This window comes from Physeter macrocephalus, chromosome 2 (genome assembly GCF_002837175.3).
Source record: "Physeter macrocephalus isolate SW-GA chromosome 2, ASM283717v5, whole genome shotgun sequence".
Taxonomy (NCBI): domain Eukaryota; kingdom Metazoa; phylum Chordata; class Mammalia; order Artiodactyla; family Physeteridae; genus Physeter; species Physeter macrocephalus.
Genome location: NC_041215.1, coordinates 93,542,349 through 93,558,884, shown reverse-complemented (window position 1 = coordinate 93,558,884; position 16,536 = coordinate 93,542,349). Strand labels below are relative to the sequence as shown.

Here is a 16,536-nt window from a genome sequence, read left to right as displayed (position 1 = left end):
TTTATTATGATATTTTATTATGAGTGTCTGTAAGAAAAAAAAGATCAACAACCACATACAAGCTTACAAAGTTTAATTTCAACACATTCTCTGTTATTGTGACAAAAGCAACCCCGAAATTGGTTTTTTGTTATTGTTGTTGACTTTTACAGGTTGCAGAGAAACAGTCCCCGGCAGTGACACACCAGGAAATCTTTTGACCGGAGACACGTACAGATGGTATGCATCTGTGTTTTAAACGTAAGGCAACAATTCTGACTTAGAGTTTTAAAAGTGAAAGTACATTAGCACCAGAACATGTGTCTTTAAAGCCTTGCCAAATATTGGTAATCTTGACCAGCAATGACAAGAAAAAGGAAAAGCACCTTTAAAAGCAGTTGATATTCAAGATTAAAATAACTATGGCTTCAAAAATATTTCTTTAAATTCTTGTACTACCCTCTACTCTTTTTCTTTTAACCAATATTTTAGGAACTTAATCAGTGAAATTTATAAGTTTTGGTATTTTATACAATTTTTTTCATCTTCTGGGGCTTATAGAATTCATCTGTGTTTCTGACCAGGTTGAGGTAGTTGAAACAGGAAGGTCTTTCCTAATTTCATGTTTGACTATTTCAGAAGAAAGGTTATCTTTTGATGGTAAGCACCGTCATTGCTCTGCAAATGGGCTAGGATTCAAAGAATGTAACACAGTGTTATTGGAAGAGTGTTGAAGTTTATTTATTATAGCACCACTGAGACATTTTGAAATTGGAATTGGTAAAAAAATAGAACAAAAAGCATTTGAACTGTATTTGGTGTAACAGCAAAAAAAAAAAAAAAAAAAAAGTATTCTTTTTTGGTCAAATTACACTTTTTCCAAAAATTTTGGAAATAAATAACTGGAACTTAGTTGGTCACTTGTACTGGTTGACAAGATTAGAACAAGAGGAACACATATGGAGTGTGACATTTTTGCTGGGATTTCAGATAGAGTTTGGTTTATAAAAAGCAAACAGGGCCAACGTCCACACCAAATTCTTGATCAGGACCACCAATATCGTAGGGTGCAATATCTACAATAGGTAGTCTGACGGCCTTGCGTGTTCGATATTCGAAGACTGTTTTGCCCCATTCCCCAGTGTGTTTCTGTAAAAAAGAGCAAAAAAAAAAAATAAGTGATCATGACATTACAATTACTTAGACAATTTCTCTGTTTGACGAAGTTAAAAAAATTTTGTTGAAGGGAGTTGCCAACTTGCCATGTATATTATCTTCCATACATCTGAGACCTGCTCCAGTTCAAAGTGATAATCCTCCCAGTTGATAAACCATATTGTTAAACAAAAGCCTTATAGGGCTTCAGGGTAAACCCAAAAAGGAGATTGCCACAGGCCAGTCCATTCTCAGAAACCTTGGTTCTGGTCATTGTTACCAGGTATAGAGCTGGTTTACTAAGAAGTGGATAGGTCTCTCACATTGGAATCTGTTAATATTAGAAGTGAATTCTCCTTCTGTTCATAAATGATAATAACAAATGATTGATTTAGTTAACCTTTAAAATTAAAAAGAGATTTTAGATTGAGTCCATATGATGGCAATTATGTAGAGTGGATAGTAACTGTCTAAATTATCTGGCAAAGTTTACATCATGGATTTAAATTTCAATTGCTTTCACATCAGCTGGTTTTCACCTGGAGGTTGAGAAGATATATTCATTTTTTGTATGATTTAACCTTCCCTGGAATGGATCAGTAGCTTCAATATAACTCACACCAAATGCCATCTTTTGTTCACCCTCATTATTTTTATTCCTTCTTTTCAAAGTAGCATGATTAAACGAGAAATGCTAAGCTCATTATGATGCATGCTTATAAAAATGCTGTTACTTACAGTGCAACCATCCTCCAGAACTGAGTAGGTGAATTTGCCATTTCCTTCAGCCTTGAATTCGCCTTCATTTGAGCCCATCAGCCTCAAGGCTTTTTTCACATTCCCACTGGTATGATCCATGTATGCAATGCTATTCTTGCAGTGATATGTGATGTTCTGGGAGGCCTGGCTGGAGAGAAGTCGGAGGAATGCCAGCTGGACATCGAGGACATCTTCAGGAAGTTCAGGATTGCCATAGCTAAACTGTGATAGGGAACAAATAAGGCTGGTCAAACATTTTAGCTGCAGTTATACATAAGGGATTCATGCAGTGCAGTATGGTCATTGTAATGTAAGTTGTTCATATATTTTAAGTATGACTATGTCTTTATTGCATGTATAACATACAATGCTAGAGTAAAGAAGGTCTTAAGAATTGAAGGAAAGTTTCACAATTTGTATGGAAACACAAAAGACCCCGAATAGCCAAAGCAATCTTGAGAACGAAAAATGGAGCTGGAGGAATCAGGCTCCCTGACTTCAGACTATACTACAAAGCTACAGTAATCAAGACAATATGGTACTGGCACAAAAACAGAAATATAAATCAATGGAACAGGATAGAAAGCCCAGAGATAAACCCACACACATATGGTCACCTTATCTTTGATAAAGGAGGGAAGGATATACAGTGGAGAAAAGACAGCCTCTTCAATAAGTGGTGCTGGGAAAACTGGACAGCTACATGTAAAAGTATGAAATTAGAACAATCCCTAACACCACACACAAGAATAAACTCAAAATGGGTTAAAGACCTAAATGTAAGGCCAGACACTATCAAACTCTTAGAGGAAAACATAGGCAGAACACTCTATGGCATAAATCACAGCAGGATCCTTTTGGACCCATCTCCTAGAGAAATGCAAATAAAAACAAAAAAAAACAAATGGGACCTAATGAAACTTAAAAGCTTTTGCACAGCAAAGGATACCATAAACAAGACCAAAAGACAACCCTCAGAACGAGAGAAAATATTTGCAAATGAAGCAACTGACAAAGGATTCATATCCAAAATTTAGAAGCCACACATGCAGCTCAATACCAAAAAACAGACAACCCAATCCAAAAATGGCCAGCAGAACTAAATAGACATATCTCCAAAGAAGAGACACAGATTGCCAACAAACACATGAGAGAAATGCTCAACATCATTAATCATTAGAGAAATGCCAACCCAAACTACAATGAGGTATCATCTCACACCGGTCAGAATGGCCATCATCAAAAACTCTAGAAACAATAAATGCTGTAGAGGGTGTGCAGAAAAGGGAACACTCTTGCACTGCTGCTGGGAATGTCAATTGATACAGCCACAATGGAGAACACTATGGAGTTTCCCTAAAAAACTACAAATAGAAAGGAGAAAAACAAATACCGTATGCTAACACATATACACGGAATCTAAGAAAAAAAAATGTCTTGAAGAGACTAGGGGTAGGATGGAATAAAACACAGACCTACTAGAGCATGGACTTGAGGATATCAGGAGGGGGAAGGGTAAGCTGTGACGAAGTGAGAGAGTGGCATGGACATATATACACTACCAAACATAGGGTGGATAGCTAGTGGGAAGCAGCCGCATGGCACAGGTAGATCATCTAGGTGGTTTTGACCACCTAGAGGGGTGGGATAGGGAGGGAGGGAGGGAGGGAGACGCAAGTGGGAAGAGATATGGGAACATATGTATAACTGATTCACTTCTGTTGTAAAGCAGAAACTAACACACCATTGTAAAGCAATTATACTCCAAAAGAGATGTTAAAAAAATAAAATAATAAAGTAGACACCTAAAAAAAAATAATTGAAGGAAAGTTGGTAACTTATGAAGAATAATCTAGTTTAGCTTTTGAGAGACAAGTTATAAACGTAGTTACCTGAGTATATAAAATTTTTCACTTTTCTATTTATTAACTAAATTTGTTTTGTGATGAACAAATGGGAGGAACAAAAAAGTCAGGTAAGTAGAGATGGATTAGTTAAAGAAAAATGGTATATCTTTTCTTACCTGAAAACCACCATCCATGGATTCTCCAAACCAAACATGTTTCTTCTCAGCAGCAGAATTTGTCCACCAGTTCTTACGTGGAACAGTCAAAGGACTGGCATTTATGCACGTTTCTCCAGTTTCCATGTTACAGTATACTTTAATAGCGTCCATCTTGCAACCTTGGTTAGGATCAACCCAATATTCTCCTGAATAGTCACAAAAAGGACAATGGAATTGGTTATAATATCCAGTAATGGGATTTGGACCAAAATGATTTTGTAAGGCATTCATAATGTTGACTGCTAATGTATTTGTATTTTAGGTATTTGTACTTTTATAGTGTAGCAGAATAGAGGAACTTTTAGATTGTTTCTTAATTTGAAAAAATTGATAATTAGATTTATTATAAAAATTGTTTCAATAAATAAATGTTGCAATAATTAAATTACAAATTTTGTCTGCATCAAATTACAAACACAGTGATATACGTTGTTTATCACTCAAACAACTTTGTGATGATATGAAAAGACATGCCAAACTATAATTTGTATTAAAATTTCTATAAAACTGTCTTTAGATTTTCCTACATTTGGCATATTTTGAATTTACATTACAGTTTAAGTACACCTACAAAATTCATGTTTTCTTACTCAGAATATCAAGGAGTTTCAATTCAACTAACATTCTTTAAGTACTATCTCTGCTATATAATATTTTTCTATTCCCAGTAAAATTTTCCTTTCCCCTGAATTCTAATATAAGCAGTTTTCTCTGTTATCCTGTTGCCATGAGTGTGAAAGATTCCCCAGCGTACCACTCTTGAGTTCAGGATGGCAGAATTTCAGGTCTCTGCAGTTCCGAGCAGGGTTTTTACGAGAACCATCAGGACTAAGGAGGCTTTCTATTTGTCCATTGACTGATTTGAGTGAAGTCATAATCTCGTCGGTGTTGATTTTGAAATCCATTGGTTCATCTCCATAATATGGGGCAAACCCTCCAGATTTTTCACCTCCAATGCCAGAGATGGCAGAAGGCCCACCACAGCATGGACCAGGGGCACCGGGGGGCCCAGGAGGGCCTGGTTGTCCTGGGTGGCCTGGGGAGCCCTAGGAAGGGTAAGAACATACATCACTGAGGGGCACTTGTTTGGTATCCACTGAAAAAAAAATGTTGCTAGCCCCCCAAAATGCATTACAAACAATTAGTATATTGTGTCATAGTAATTGTTTCAGTAAAAGTTTATTTGGGCTGTTTTGTGATCAAATATTAACCAATTTATAATAACTATAATTCATTGTTATGACACTTAGCGTGTTCCAGTGTGTAAGAAAAATTGGTGTTGGAACACACATTTTACTCTCTCATGTTTCCTTCTGTATAAATGATGTAAGCAATTCTAATGCTGACATGACAGAGGGGTTATGATCAGGAAACTTAAATTCTGATCCCAACTTTGGAATCTAACTTTGTGTTTTGGGGCTAACCACTTAACTTATTTGTGTTTTAATTTGTAACTTGTGGGGATAATAGCTTTTCTTCTGTTTACTCCAAAAGTGTGGGATAGGAATGTGTTAAGAATGATTGTATCAGTAGCAAAACAGGAGTCATGGAAGCCATTTGAGAAGTGGAATGTACTTTATACTTGTATATCATTAAGATTATCATAATTGTGAGATCTCTAATATGAGATCAGTGCTGGCAGAGTTCATCTTATTGATTGGGCTATGTCTTTATTCTGATATAACTGTTACCTGATAAACTGTAAGAAAGGTTTTCTTCTCCCTGTCATTATAGTGTGAGGAGAAAGTCTTCATGTGGGGGAGAATGTCTTAAAGTCTTTGTTCAGGTCCTAAATTAGGTTTGGTAATTGCATCATGTTTAACTCACTATCTCAGTTTTTAAATATTGCAAACTGTTTCTGAAAATGTGAAAATTAAAGCAAATTAAATACACATATTTATAAGTGATGTCTTACCTCAGATCCTCTTTCGCCTCTGTTACCTCGAGGCCCTGGTGGTCCAATGGGACCAGGGTGTCCACTTGTTCCATCTTTGCCAGGGGGCCCACTTGGTCCAACAGGTCCCTAAGAAATTATCATGATATCACAATGCTAGAATATTTTCTTGCAGTTCTAACATTTTAAAATATGGACCTTCCAATATCTTTCTGTGGTACGTACTCTGGGGCCTGCAGGTCCTGGACTACCGACTGCACCTTGGTGACCAGAGGGACCCTGAAAGGAAAGGAAGGTGAATATGAGTGAAGACTTTAAAAAGGCTTAGGAAACTGTATGTTCAAGATCAGATCAAGAAACATGGGGATCATGATAAAATATGATTTCCTTTTCCTTTAATATCCCCACTGTCTCATGCCAACTACTATTTCAAATAAGCCCTCAAATCCGTTTCTGTTCTCTTTTAGCATAGACTTTCACAGTTGAACGTTTTTCTACCATTGGTCTCTAAGATTTGCCTATCTCATTAGTTAAAATGCATTGAGGGGATTTTCTAACAAAATGGATACACTTACCGGGGAACCTGGGGCACCTGGGTTACCAGGGAATCCGCGATGTCCTTTGATGCCATTAGCACCACGTTCACCCGTTTCACCTTTGTCACCACGTGGGCCTTGGGGACCCTTCACAAACACATTTCGAGTTAAGGTCATACACACATACACATTGGAAAAACAAAATAGGATTTATAACAATTAAGTCCATTTTATAACAAACAAACACTGCATACTTGGAACGATAAAGATTGTTCTTGTGGTTGTTTTGATCTTGGACTGAGAATTGTATGGAGCCCCAATAATTGATGTGTAATCTCGTAGCCCCAGGGAACTTTTAGATCCTAAATTCCTTTCTATATCATCAAAGGAAAGTTTGAATTTGGTTCCATAGTTATGTATTTAGTCATCCCTTTTTGCTGAGCATGCCAGAAAATAGAATATTTCCTACACTGTAGAATTAGTTAAAAAAAAAAAATAAGACTTACAGGAGGACCTCTTGAGCCAACAGGACCTGGGGCACCAGAAGGACCAACAGGGCCCTAAAATAAAAATAAACAAATGAGCACGCACAGGGAAGCGTTTATTTATTGATACAGTTTTGTTTTACTTAAACGTTAATAATTTCATTGTGAGGGAATAATGACATGTTTGCTATTATTGAAAATTAGTATTATTTTCTCCTTAAAAATTCTTTACCTGTTTATAGCTTTACCAGGGGGTCTGAAGAGGAAAGCTGAGAAAACCCTGTTAATTCAACCTTATATTGACCAAGTGCATATACACTTGGTGTGATTAATACCATTTTGAATTTTAATAATATTCTTCATTGACTACTGCCAGAAATTCTCATATATCTTTTTTTTTTTTTTTTTTTTTTTTTTGTGGTATGCAGGCCTCCCTCTTTTGTGGCCTTTCTCGTTGCGGAGCACAGGCTCCGGACGCGCAGGCTCAGCAGCCATGGCTCACGGGCCCAGCCGCTCCGCGGCATGTGGGATCCTCCCAGACCGGGGCGCGAACCCGGTTCCCCTGCATCGGCAGGCGAACGCGCAACCACTGCGCCACCAGGGAAGCCCCTCTCATATATCTTTATTACCACAGTTGCCTAAGGACTGACTAGCATGCAAAACTGTGAAACAATTGAGAGTAGATCTTTTGGTTGGCAGATATGACATACTATTTTCTACCTACTGAGCTCCTTATTGAGGAAAATAGATAAGTAGGGAAAGATGGAGTTCATGAGAACTCACAGTTTCTCCTCTGTCACCACTCTTTCCAGCTGCACCGACAGGGCCAGGCGGGCCTGGATGACCAGGAGCACCAGGGGGGCCAGGAGAGCCATTTTCACCACGGTCACCCTGTGGACAAGTTCACAGTTCCAAAATCAATCTGATCAGCAGCTATTGTTTTAATTACACAAACCTATTGTACGTGTGCCTGTTATACCTTGCTACCAGGAGATCCATCTCGGCCTGGCAGACCATCTGATCCAGGGTTTCCCTGATTAAAGAAAAAATAAGAAAGAGGAAGAAATGAAACCAAATTCTTTGGAACCATTTAAATACCATCTAAGCCCTGCATTCTCAATGGGAAAAATATCATCCTAAAGAGGATAAAAATTGGTTCTTGGGAGTGAAAAATCTTAGATATGACAATGGGTGTGGCCCTGCAAGGAGTGACAATACCTAAACAGATATGCAGTATATCTATGGTACTAAAGTTTCACAGGGTGAGAGAGCAAGAAGTGACTAGGAAAAAAAGTCTAAAAAGGAGCCTTAGGGGGAGAAATAATAAATAAAATCTTGACACACCGTAATTTAAGCTGATAACGGAAATCTACAATTTAAGGAAAGACTAATCACAGATAACATGCAAAATATTCTTACCCAGAAGGAATGTTGTAAATTGGGGCTCTCCCCATCCCCAACTTTTTTCTTATTTAGCTAAAGATCATATTCTTTTCCATTAATGATCATTCATTGGGTAAATACTAAAGAACATGAACATTTAAGGCTATTCTAAGTTGTAATAGAAAGAATATCTATTATTAGAGAAAGAAGGAGAACTTTGGCATGTGGCAATATTTATACTTTTAGACCCAAAGTAGGGCCCAATTTGACCCTTGCTTAAATAAATTATCAAATACTACCCGGCTTATTGTGTATTTTCTAAGAACTAGTACTTACATCTCTTCCAGGTTCACCAGCTGCACCAGCCAGACCAGGAAGACCCTGGGCTCCAGGAGGACCACGTTCTCCATTGAGACCACCAGGTCCTGGTTTCCCACTTTCACCCTGTGTACAAAAGAATAAAATAAATTTGTGTTTTAACCTAAGAAATCAGTTAATATGATATTATCAGCTGTCTTTATTTCCCAATTTCTATGGAATTTGTTCCTAAAACTATCCCTGCCATAGGAGAAAAGCTTTGGGGAAGCAAGCTTCTTGTCTTTTCTAACTTGCCCAATGAACCTGGATACCAAAAGGCTGAGTAATTACATTGATTATCATATTAGAATACATCCTAATATGAGGTACATAAATAGACATGGCCATTGTAAGAAAAATATAATGATGAGCCATCATGAAACTATAGGTTTATGGTACCCATTAGAATTAGGTTATATAGAACATTTGGCTCTATTTAAAGAATATACATTTATTGGAAATGTTCATATAAATTGACTAGACTTAAATGTTATATTGTAATTTCACTATAATCGTATATGACATTTAGTTTAAAGAGGTGCTCAAAGTGAAAAAAGGTGTGACCTAATAAAATATGATTTTATTACCCTATTTGCTAAATAAATATATAAGATGTTAAGCACTAGGATGTTACAGTAATATCAGTGAAAGAAAGTCAGGAGTATAAAATGAATTGAGTTGATGGATAATTGGTATCAATTAAAGGCTTTCATAGGTCTATAACCTGACATTATTTCCCACTTCAAGACTGACAGTCAACAAACTGAAGAATGCTGACAAGTTTCCTAACAGGTATTTGAGATGACAAGATATTTTTCTGTGACATCAATCTATTTGTTTTGATGTTCAAGGCTGGTCTATTATGTGCATTGTTTTTGTGTTCCAGAGACTTTTAATAATATGCATGCTTCCTGAAAATTTGAAAATATCAAGAATTTGCATCTAATTACAGGAAAACTTGATTATTACATACTTGCTATGTTTATGTGATGTCTGAAGACTATCAAAGGAAACGAGTCCAGTGAAAGGTAACTATACTCACCTTGGGGCCCTGTGGGCCGGGTACACCCCTAGTACCTGGCAAGCCTGGTGGGCCTGCAAGACCTCGTGCTCCAGCAATCCCTGCAATTCCAAGTGGGCCTGGAGCTCCCTGTTGTGACAGATAATGAAATCTTAGTTATTCTTTATGTGACTATGTTTTCCTCTGTTGGATTTGTGATTGAAAATAAAACTACTGTCAATCAATAGACCAAAGAAACCACTCACCGGAGGGCCCTGGGAGCCAGGTGGTCCCTTCTCACCTGGTTGGCCAGCATCACCCTTTGGTCCAGACACCCCAGGGCTGCCAGGAGCACCATTACTACCAGCTGGACCTGAGGGGCCATCTTTGCCTGGAGGACCGCTGGGGCCTGGGGGGCCTGGGTTACCCTACAAAGAAATGTTTGAAATTTGAATATTTTATAATGAACAAGTAATTTTTTCCCCTCTTTTACCTGCATTCAAATAATTTTATATGGGATTTAATACAAAGAGAAGTAGCAATGGATAAGTTTCTCACCCTATGTATATATGAATGCTCTTTATGGAATATATGGTTAAAAAATACTTTAAAAAGTTCTTACATTATTGCCAGGAGGACCAGGAAGACCACGACCACCAGGGAAGCCAGCAGCACCCTGTGAAATTAATATATTTTTGATGTCAAAAATCAAGGAAAACAAATAATTAACCACTAAAAACAAATATAAATTGTAAGAAATGTGGTAGGACCTGCATTCTACTCTGGGATCACTTATGGTTTGTTTTTTCCTCTTGGAATTTACATATAACTCACATATGAATGAGTGATTATAATTTTATACTCTCTTTAGGGATCTAGTGCTTTCAAAGCAGTTTTTATACAGATTGATATTAATTAATTCTTTTCAATAATAGTTAAGAGGATCATTACTTACAGGACCACCAGGACTGCCACGTTCGCCTTTGACACCTGGGGGACCAGGGGAACCCTGTATAGGAAGGGAGATGGAAATGGTTTATAAGAATAGCACCAAAATCAAAATTTGGGAGAAGCATTAAGCCTTTGAAAGTCAGTAACTCTACTTATCATGATAATCATCTTGTAATACATACAATCATTATGTTGTACATCTTAAACTTATACAATACAATGTTGTATGTCAATTATATCTCGGTAGAACTGGGGGAAAAACATTACTACAGAAATGAGAAGCTACATCAAAAAAAACAAAAACAAAACCAGTAACTCTATGAGGACATTAAAATAACTTGACTGAGGTCATATCTAGATTGTTGGAGTCAAGCGTCAAACTCAGAACTGTATTCCTAGGAAAACTGTACCCTTGTCACCATGACAAGCTCTCTCAGTATGAAATATTGAAGTATTGACAAACCTAAGTGCTTTCCATTGGAAGGCTTAGTGAAAGAGAAATACTTACAGAAGGCCCAGCACTTCCGGGGGGCCCTGCGACTCCAGGAGGGCCTCCTTCACCTTTCTCACCAGGAGCGCCTCTTTCACCTTTACCACCAGGCTCACCGTTCTGGCCCTGCATTCAGAAACAAAAACAACCTGTGAGCTTACATCCTTCACAATACACTGGGTTTGTCTTTATTTTCCTTCAGAAAATAGAATTCTTCAGGTAGAGAGCTATTGAAATAAAATTGGAAAAGAAGAGTCTTTGAAGACATGGAAGAAACAAAGACAATGAAAATGTTTCCATGACAGGGACTTCCCTGGTGGTCCAGTGGTTAAGACTCTGAGCTTCCACTGCAGGGTGGGCGGGTTCAATCCTTAGTTGGGGCACTAAGATCCCTCATGCCCCATTATGTGCCCCCCACCCCCAAAAAAGAGTTTCTATGATAAAAGAAAATTATCAAGAAAGTGGTAAGATGTACATTCTCTGTCATAAAGGAGAACCTCTCTCCGAGGATTGTGCATTTCAAAGCAATCACCAGTAAATGCATTTGAGAAAGAGCAAATTTTAATTAATACCATCTAATAATGGAAGAACCTTTCAAATTTTCAGAGTGCTTTAAGTCTAGGGGATCATGTTAGCCTCATTAACCTGGCATAAAGACAGGCCAGGTGTTTTTATCTCCATCTTTTACACAGTAAGAATAGAGATAATGTGTAAAACAAAAAAAGGAGGTCGATAAATGAACCCCCATAAGGAATGAGTGGTTGAGATAGATTAGAATTCAGACTTGACTTATACTTCTGCTATTTTTCAGTGAGATAGTGATTCTGGGCTGTGTGATATGTATGTTTTAATGTTCATACTTACAGGAGCACCAGGGAAGCCGGCAGGTCCTGGTGGCCCATGTTCACCTCTCTCACCCTTAAGTGAAAAATATACTCATTAGTCACAGTGAAGACATCTTCCCATTGGGAGCACACGTCATCCTCTGTATCATCTTATCTTTCCTTTAAGCTAAGAAAAGATAGTGTTAGTGTGCAAAGCTAACTAACGTAGCTAAACCTCTGAAGACTTTTCCATTTCTCAATAAAATTCAAAGTAGACAACACCAGAACCATTGATTCTTTCTGCTTCTGACTGTGATATTATTTGCAAGAAAAATAATTTGAGAATTTTGAAGTGTTTAAAAGACTTACTTGTATAACTTCTAAAAATGTGGTAAAAGTTTTGAGAAATCAATCATTAAATTAATTAATTAAAAACATTTACTAAATATCTCTCTTGAGTCTGCAAACCCTGAGGGTAGAGAATTTTAGATCTAGAAGGAGGCTCAGGCAAAGATCCTATAGCTTTAAGAAATACTCATTTACAAATGTATATTACTTGTGCAGTTGTTATGTTTTTTCCAGAATTATTTAGGAAAGATGGCAAGATTTGAAATGGTCTCTTCTGAATTTTAGATTTAAGAACTTTAACCTTGCCTTGCATGTCATATGATGTCTAAAGACAGTATCACATCATTGAGACTCAGGGCCACAAGCAGAATTGCTAAAGAGGGAAGCACAGGTAGCTGCTGCCTGTGTAGGGTTAAAATTATGTTGAAATGTCTTAAACACTTACAGGGCCACCACGAGGACCAGCTATACCCGGGAGTCCAGGGGCACCACTTTCACCCTTAAAAAAGAGAAAAATAATTTATATTGCCCTGCATCCAAACAACAACGATGACAAAAGACATTTTCTGTTTCTGTATAGTGTTACCTTATCTCCAGGCTGACCAGCTGGGCCAGGGGGACCAATGGGACCAGTAGGACCCTAAAGAAAATAGAAATATACTTTAATTTCAAAGATAAAAAGCATCATTTTCCTTATTAATCAAGAGCATATATAAGGACATACTGTTCATCTAATAAACTAGATAATATGATTGCTTTGATGGCTTGAATGATATGCTCTTCACTCTGTGTAAATACTGCAGAGTTTAGTAAATATAAGATTTTATGGATTATATAATTCAGTGGCAATTTATAGATTCATTTTTTCTTTCTATTGCAGAAGATAAATAAGATGTGATATAAGATTTCACAGTCGTATCTTTTAAAATTAAAGTGCATTGCCTTATTCAATTGTATGATAATCCAAAATATTTCATTTAACCCCTTAAAGTATTGTTACACATATTAAAGTTTTCACATTGAAGTTTTCAAATATTAATGTTTTACTTATATTACATAAATAAAATATTAGAGTTTTTAAAAAATTTTATGATGGCTTACTCATCTAATCTGTTAAAAGTGAAGCATTTATGAATTTGTTTAAGGCAACTACAGTAAAGATAATGTCTATCTAATGGCTTAGTTATCATGTTTATTTGCTCTAGTCATATCTAGGTGTTTACTAATGTGAATAGAATTGATTGTAATGTGTTTTTTTTTCCAATTTTTATTTTGAAATAGTTATATAGATTCATGGAAGTTTGCAAAGAAATATATAGGAGAATCCTGTGCATCTTTCTCCCAGCCTCCTTCAGGATTACATCTTACACAACTATGGTATAGTATCAAAACAAAGCAATTGACATTGGTACAACCCATAGAGCTTATTCAGTTCGCACCAGTTATACATGCACTTGTTTGTGTGTGTGTGTGTGTATGTAGTTCTATGACATTTTATTATACGTAACCTCTCATGACCACCACTACAATCAAGATATTCAAAGGTACAATCATCATAAAAGACTCCCTCATGTCACCTCTTTATAGTTACACCCATCTCCCTCTCCCCTATTCCTCAATTCTGGCAACCATAAAGCTGTTCTATATAATTACGTTATTTCACAAATGTTACATGAATGGAATCACGTCCTTTTGAGATTGACTTTTGTCACTCAGCATGATGTCCTTGGTGTTTGTATAAGTTGTTGCATGTATCAACTTTTTATTGCTAAGTAATATTCCATGGTATGAATGTACCATGGAATTTCAATGTTTTTTAAAATCAAAAAGTTCCTTCATCAGCATTGAATTTTAGTGACTCATTGTGACTTCAGCTTATAACATTTATCATACTTTTGAGATTTTTTCCATTCTTAGGTCACTGTTGAACTATTAGTGATAGAAATCAGGAATTTTAACAATCATGTCATTTGGGTCTTCTTAATGCCCAGAAGGTGGCAAAGTATGGTCTAACTTATCAAGAGGAGTTTTTGGAAAACATAGAAGTTGAGGTGAGGGACTACTCCATATCACATACAGATAAATTCTGTTTCTCCCCAATTCGAGTACTCACCCTTGGACCATCTTTCCCTGGAGCACCATCGACACCTGAACTGCCGGGCTCACCCTGTCAAATAAAAGCCAGTGTCATCAGATTAGAGGTATCTTCGCTGAAAACATGCCAAGAAGAGGAGAAACCCTCAAGATTAGCTGCAATGTATAGTAGGTGTTCTGCTTAAAAAGTTGCTTTAGAAATCCATCTCAAATTACACTTACTAGATGGGGGTGGGGTGGGAGGGAGGTCCAGGAGGGAGGGGTTATAGGTATACATAAAGCTGATTCACTTCATTGTACAGCAGAAACTAACACAACATTGTAAAGCAATTTTACTCCAATAAAAAACAAAAATCTAAAAATAAATAAATAAATAAAATGATAATATTGATTTTGAAAATAGATTACTTTCCAGAAATGTTGCCTTCCTTTAACCAACAAAGTCTGTTTTATTACATAATTAACAGAGAATAAGTTGGTACCTTGTCACCTTTTAGACCAGGGCCTCCAGGACCCCCTCTTTCTCCAGGCATTCCTTGCAGACCAGGTGAACCAGCACTACCAGGCGGCCCAGGGGGACCAGCAGGGCCCTGAAATTAAAGGAGAAATAGTAAATCACAAGAAAGAAATGAAATGCATTTGGTAAAATCTAGGTGAATTGAATTATGTGGAGTTACCTTTCCTCCTTCGGAACCAGGGGGGCCAGTTCCCCCTCTAGGCCCAGGGGGCCCTGCAGCTCCAGTAGGTCCACGTTCACCAGGGGCACCAGAATCACCCTGTAGTAGGAAAATGGAATATCCCTGTTAGGAAAACCAAGGCTAAAAACAAAGCAAAAACACCCTAAATTGTGTTGTTTTGATATAGACCACAAGGTTCTTAACTTACATTTTTGAACAATTTAGAAATTTTTATAATTATAAAAGACATTTGATCAACTGAGTGAGAAACAGAAACACAAAATTAGTTAATCTAAACAAGGAAACTTGGATAGCTGGTCTGATGAGCTAGCTTTGACACTATTATTATTATTTTATCACAAGGGCAAATTTTTAAAGTTCTACCAAAACAGTTTTTCTAGAGAGAGCCAATGCACTAGAAAAGTTTTCTTTTGAAATTTCAGGTCCATAGTTGATTCTACAGTGTTTATTCATGTCAGAAAATTTCATTTTCCAGATGATGCAAATTTAATGTATTGGAAATGTCTCGGGTTACCCTAAGTGTATTCACCAAACATTTGCAATGTCATGCTTCTAAAAAAAGGAATATTTTGGTTTGCTGCACTAAAAATGTGTCACTAATCAACTGCTCTATAACATGCTGAAGAAATGAGAAAATAAATGGAAATATTTACCTTGCCTCCTGGAATTCCAGGTGCACCAGCCTCACCCTTTGGGCCCTAGGAGATTGGCATTGCATGATTAGGCCTCTATCAGAATATACGTTATATAAGTATAAGCAAAATACACACTTGACTTGCATACTGTATAATTTGTCCAATCTTGAGCTGTATACTCTTCCTTGAGTTCCTTTTATTTTATGGTAAAATTCAAACTTTCCATGGAATAGTTATGACAATAATTTTTCTTTGTTTTATTAATGAATATTTCAAAACATTGTTAAAGCTCAGATACCATGGCATGAAAATGCAAAAGTTAATAATTTATAAATGATTCATATTTATTCTTTTGGTTTCTGAGTTTTGAAAAAATGGCAAGCAACTTACAGGTTCACCAGGTTTTCCATTTTCTCCTGGAGGGCCACTCGTTCCAGGCAAGCCCTACAAAGAATCATATTTGTATTGTGTAATCACTTCAAACATTGCTTATAGAAAAGCTTCTCTCATGTAAGTATGTTTCTGCAAAGTATTCAAAAAATGGCTTTAGCAGTCTTTTTAGGTGTAAAAAATATGTAGCTCTCAAAATCCAACGATCGAGAGGTGATAGTCATATCTTACAAACCTATGTTCATCTCCCTCAATTCTTTCTGTTGCTGTATATATAAATGAATTGATGAGTGTGGTGAGATGAATTTAGCTATATACATTTAAATTACAATAAAAATAAGTATAAGCATATAGAATTATGTGAACTTTATTTTTTTTTAAAAATTGCACTCATTCTAGAATAGGCATGGAAGTTATGCCTATTAACATTGCCTATTGTTTTATTTCAAGGTAGAAGTCAGATCCACACTTTTTTTTTTTTTTTTTTTTTTTT

General features: G+C 36.7%; 1 protein-coding gene across 1 annotated transcript in view; it reads right to left on the bottom strand.

The window, feature by feature from the left end:
• Positions 1–16,536, bottom strand: part of COL3A1 (collagen type III alpha 1 chain) — a 40,786-nt gene continuing 24,250 nt past the window's right edge. The window contains exons 28-51 of the mRNA XM_007108048.2: positions 16,044–16,097; positions 15,672–15,716; positions 14,998–15,096; positions 14,803–14,910; positions 14,340–14,393; positions 12,813–12,866; positions 12,672–12,725; positions 11,919–11,972; positions 11,073–11,180; positions 10,569–10,622; positions 10,236–10,289; positions 9,880–10,041; positions 9,656–9,763; positions 8,593–8,700; positions 7,853–7,906; positions 7,657–7,764; positions 6,895–6,948; positions 6,428–6,535; positions 6,078–6,131; positions 5,874–5,981; positions 4,713–5,004; positions 3,917–4,104; positions 1,873–2,115; positions 1–1,128 (exon numbers count right to left, since the gene is read on the bottom strand). Of these exons, the coding sequence (XP_007108110.1) occupies positions 982–1,128; positions 1,873–2,115; positions 3,917–4,104; positions 4,713–5,004; positions 5,874–5,981; positions 6,078–6,131; positions 6,428–6,535; positions 6,895–6,948; positions 7,657–7,764; positions 7,853–7,906; positions 8,593–8,700; positions 9,656–9,763; positions 9,880–10,041; positions 10,236–10,289; positions 10,569–10,622; positions 11,073–11,180; positions 11,919–11,972; positions 12,672–12,725; positions 12,813–12,866; positions 14,340–14,393; positions 14,803–14,910; positions 14,998–15,096; positions 15,672–15,716; positions 16,044–16,097 (2,472 nt within the window). The 3' untranslated portion in view covers positions 1–981. The remainder of the gene's footprint in view (positions 1,129–1,872; positions 2,116–3,916; positions 4,105–4,712; positions 5,005–5,873; positions 5,982–6,077; positions 6,132–6,427; positions 6,536–6,894; positions 6,949–7,656; positions 7,765–7,852; positions 7,907–8,592; positions 8,701–9,655; positions 9,764–9,879; positions 10,042–10,235; positions 10,290–10,568; positions 10,623–11,072; positions 11,181–11,918; positions 11,973–12,671; positions 12,726–12,812; positions 12,867–14,339; positions 14,394–14,802; positions 14,911–14,997; positions 15,097–15,671; positions 15,717–16,043; positions 16,098–16,536) is intronic.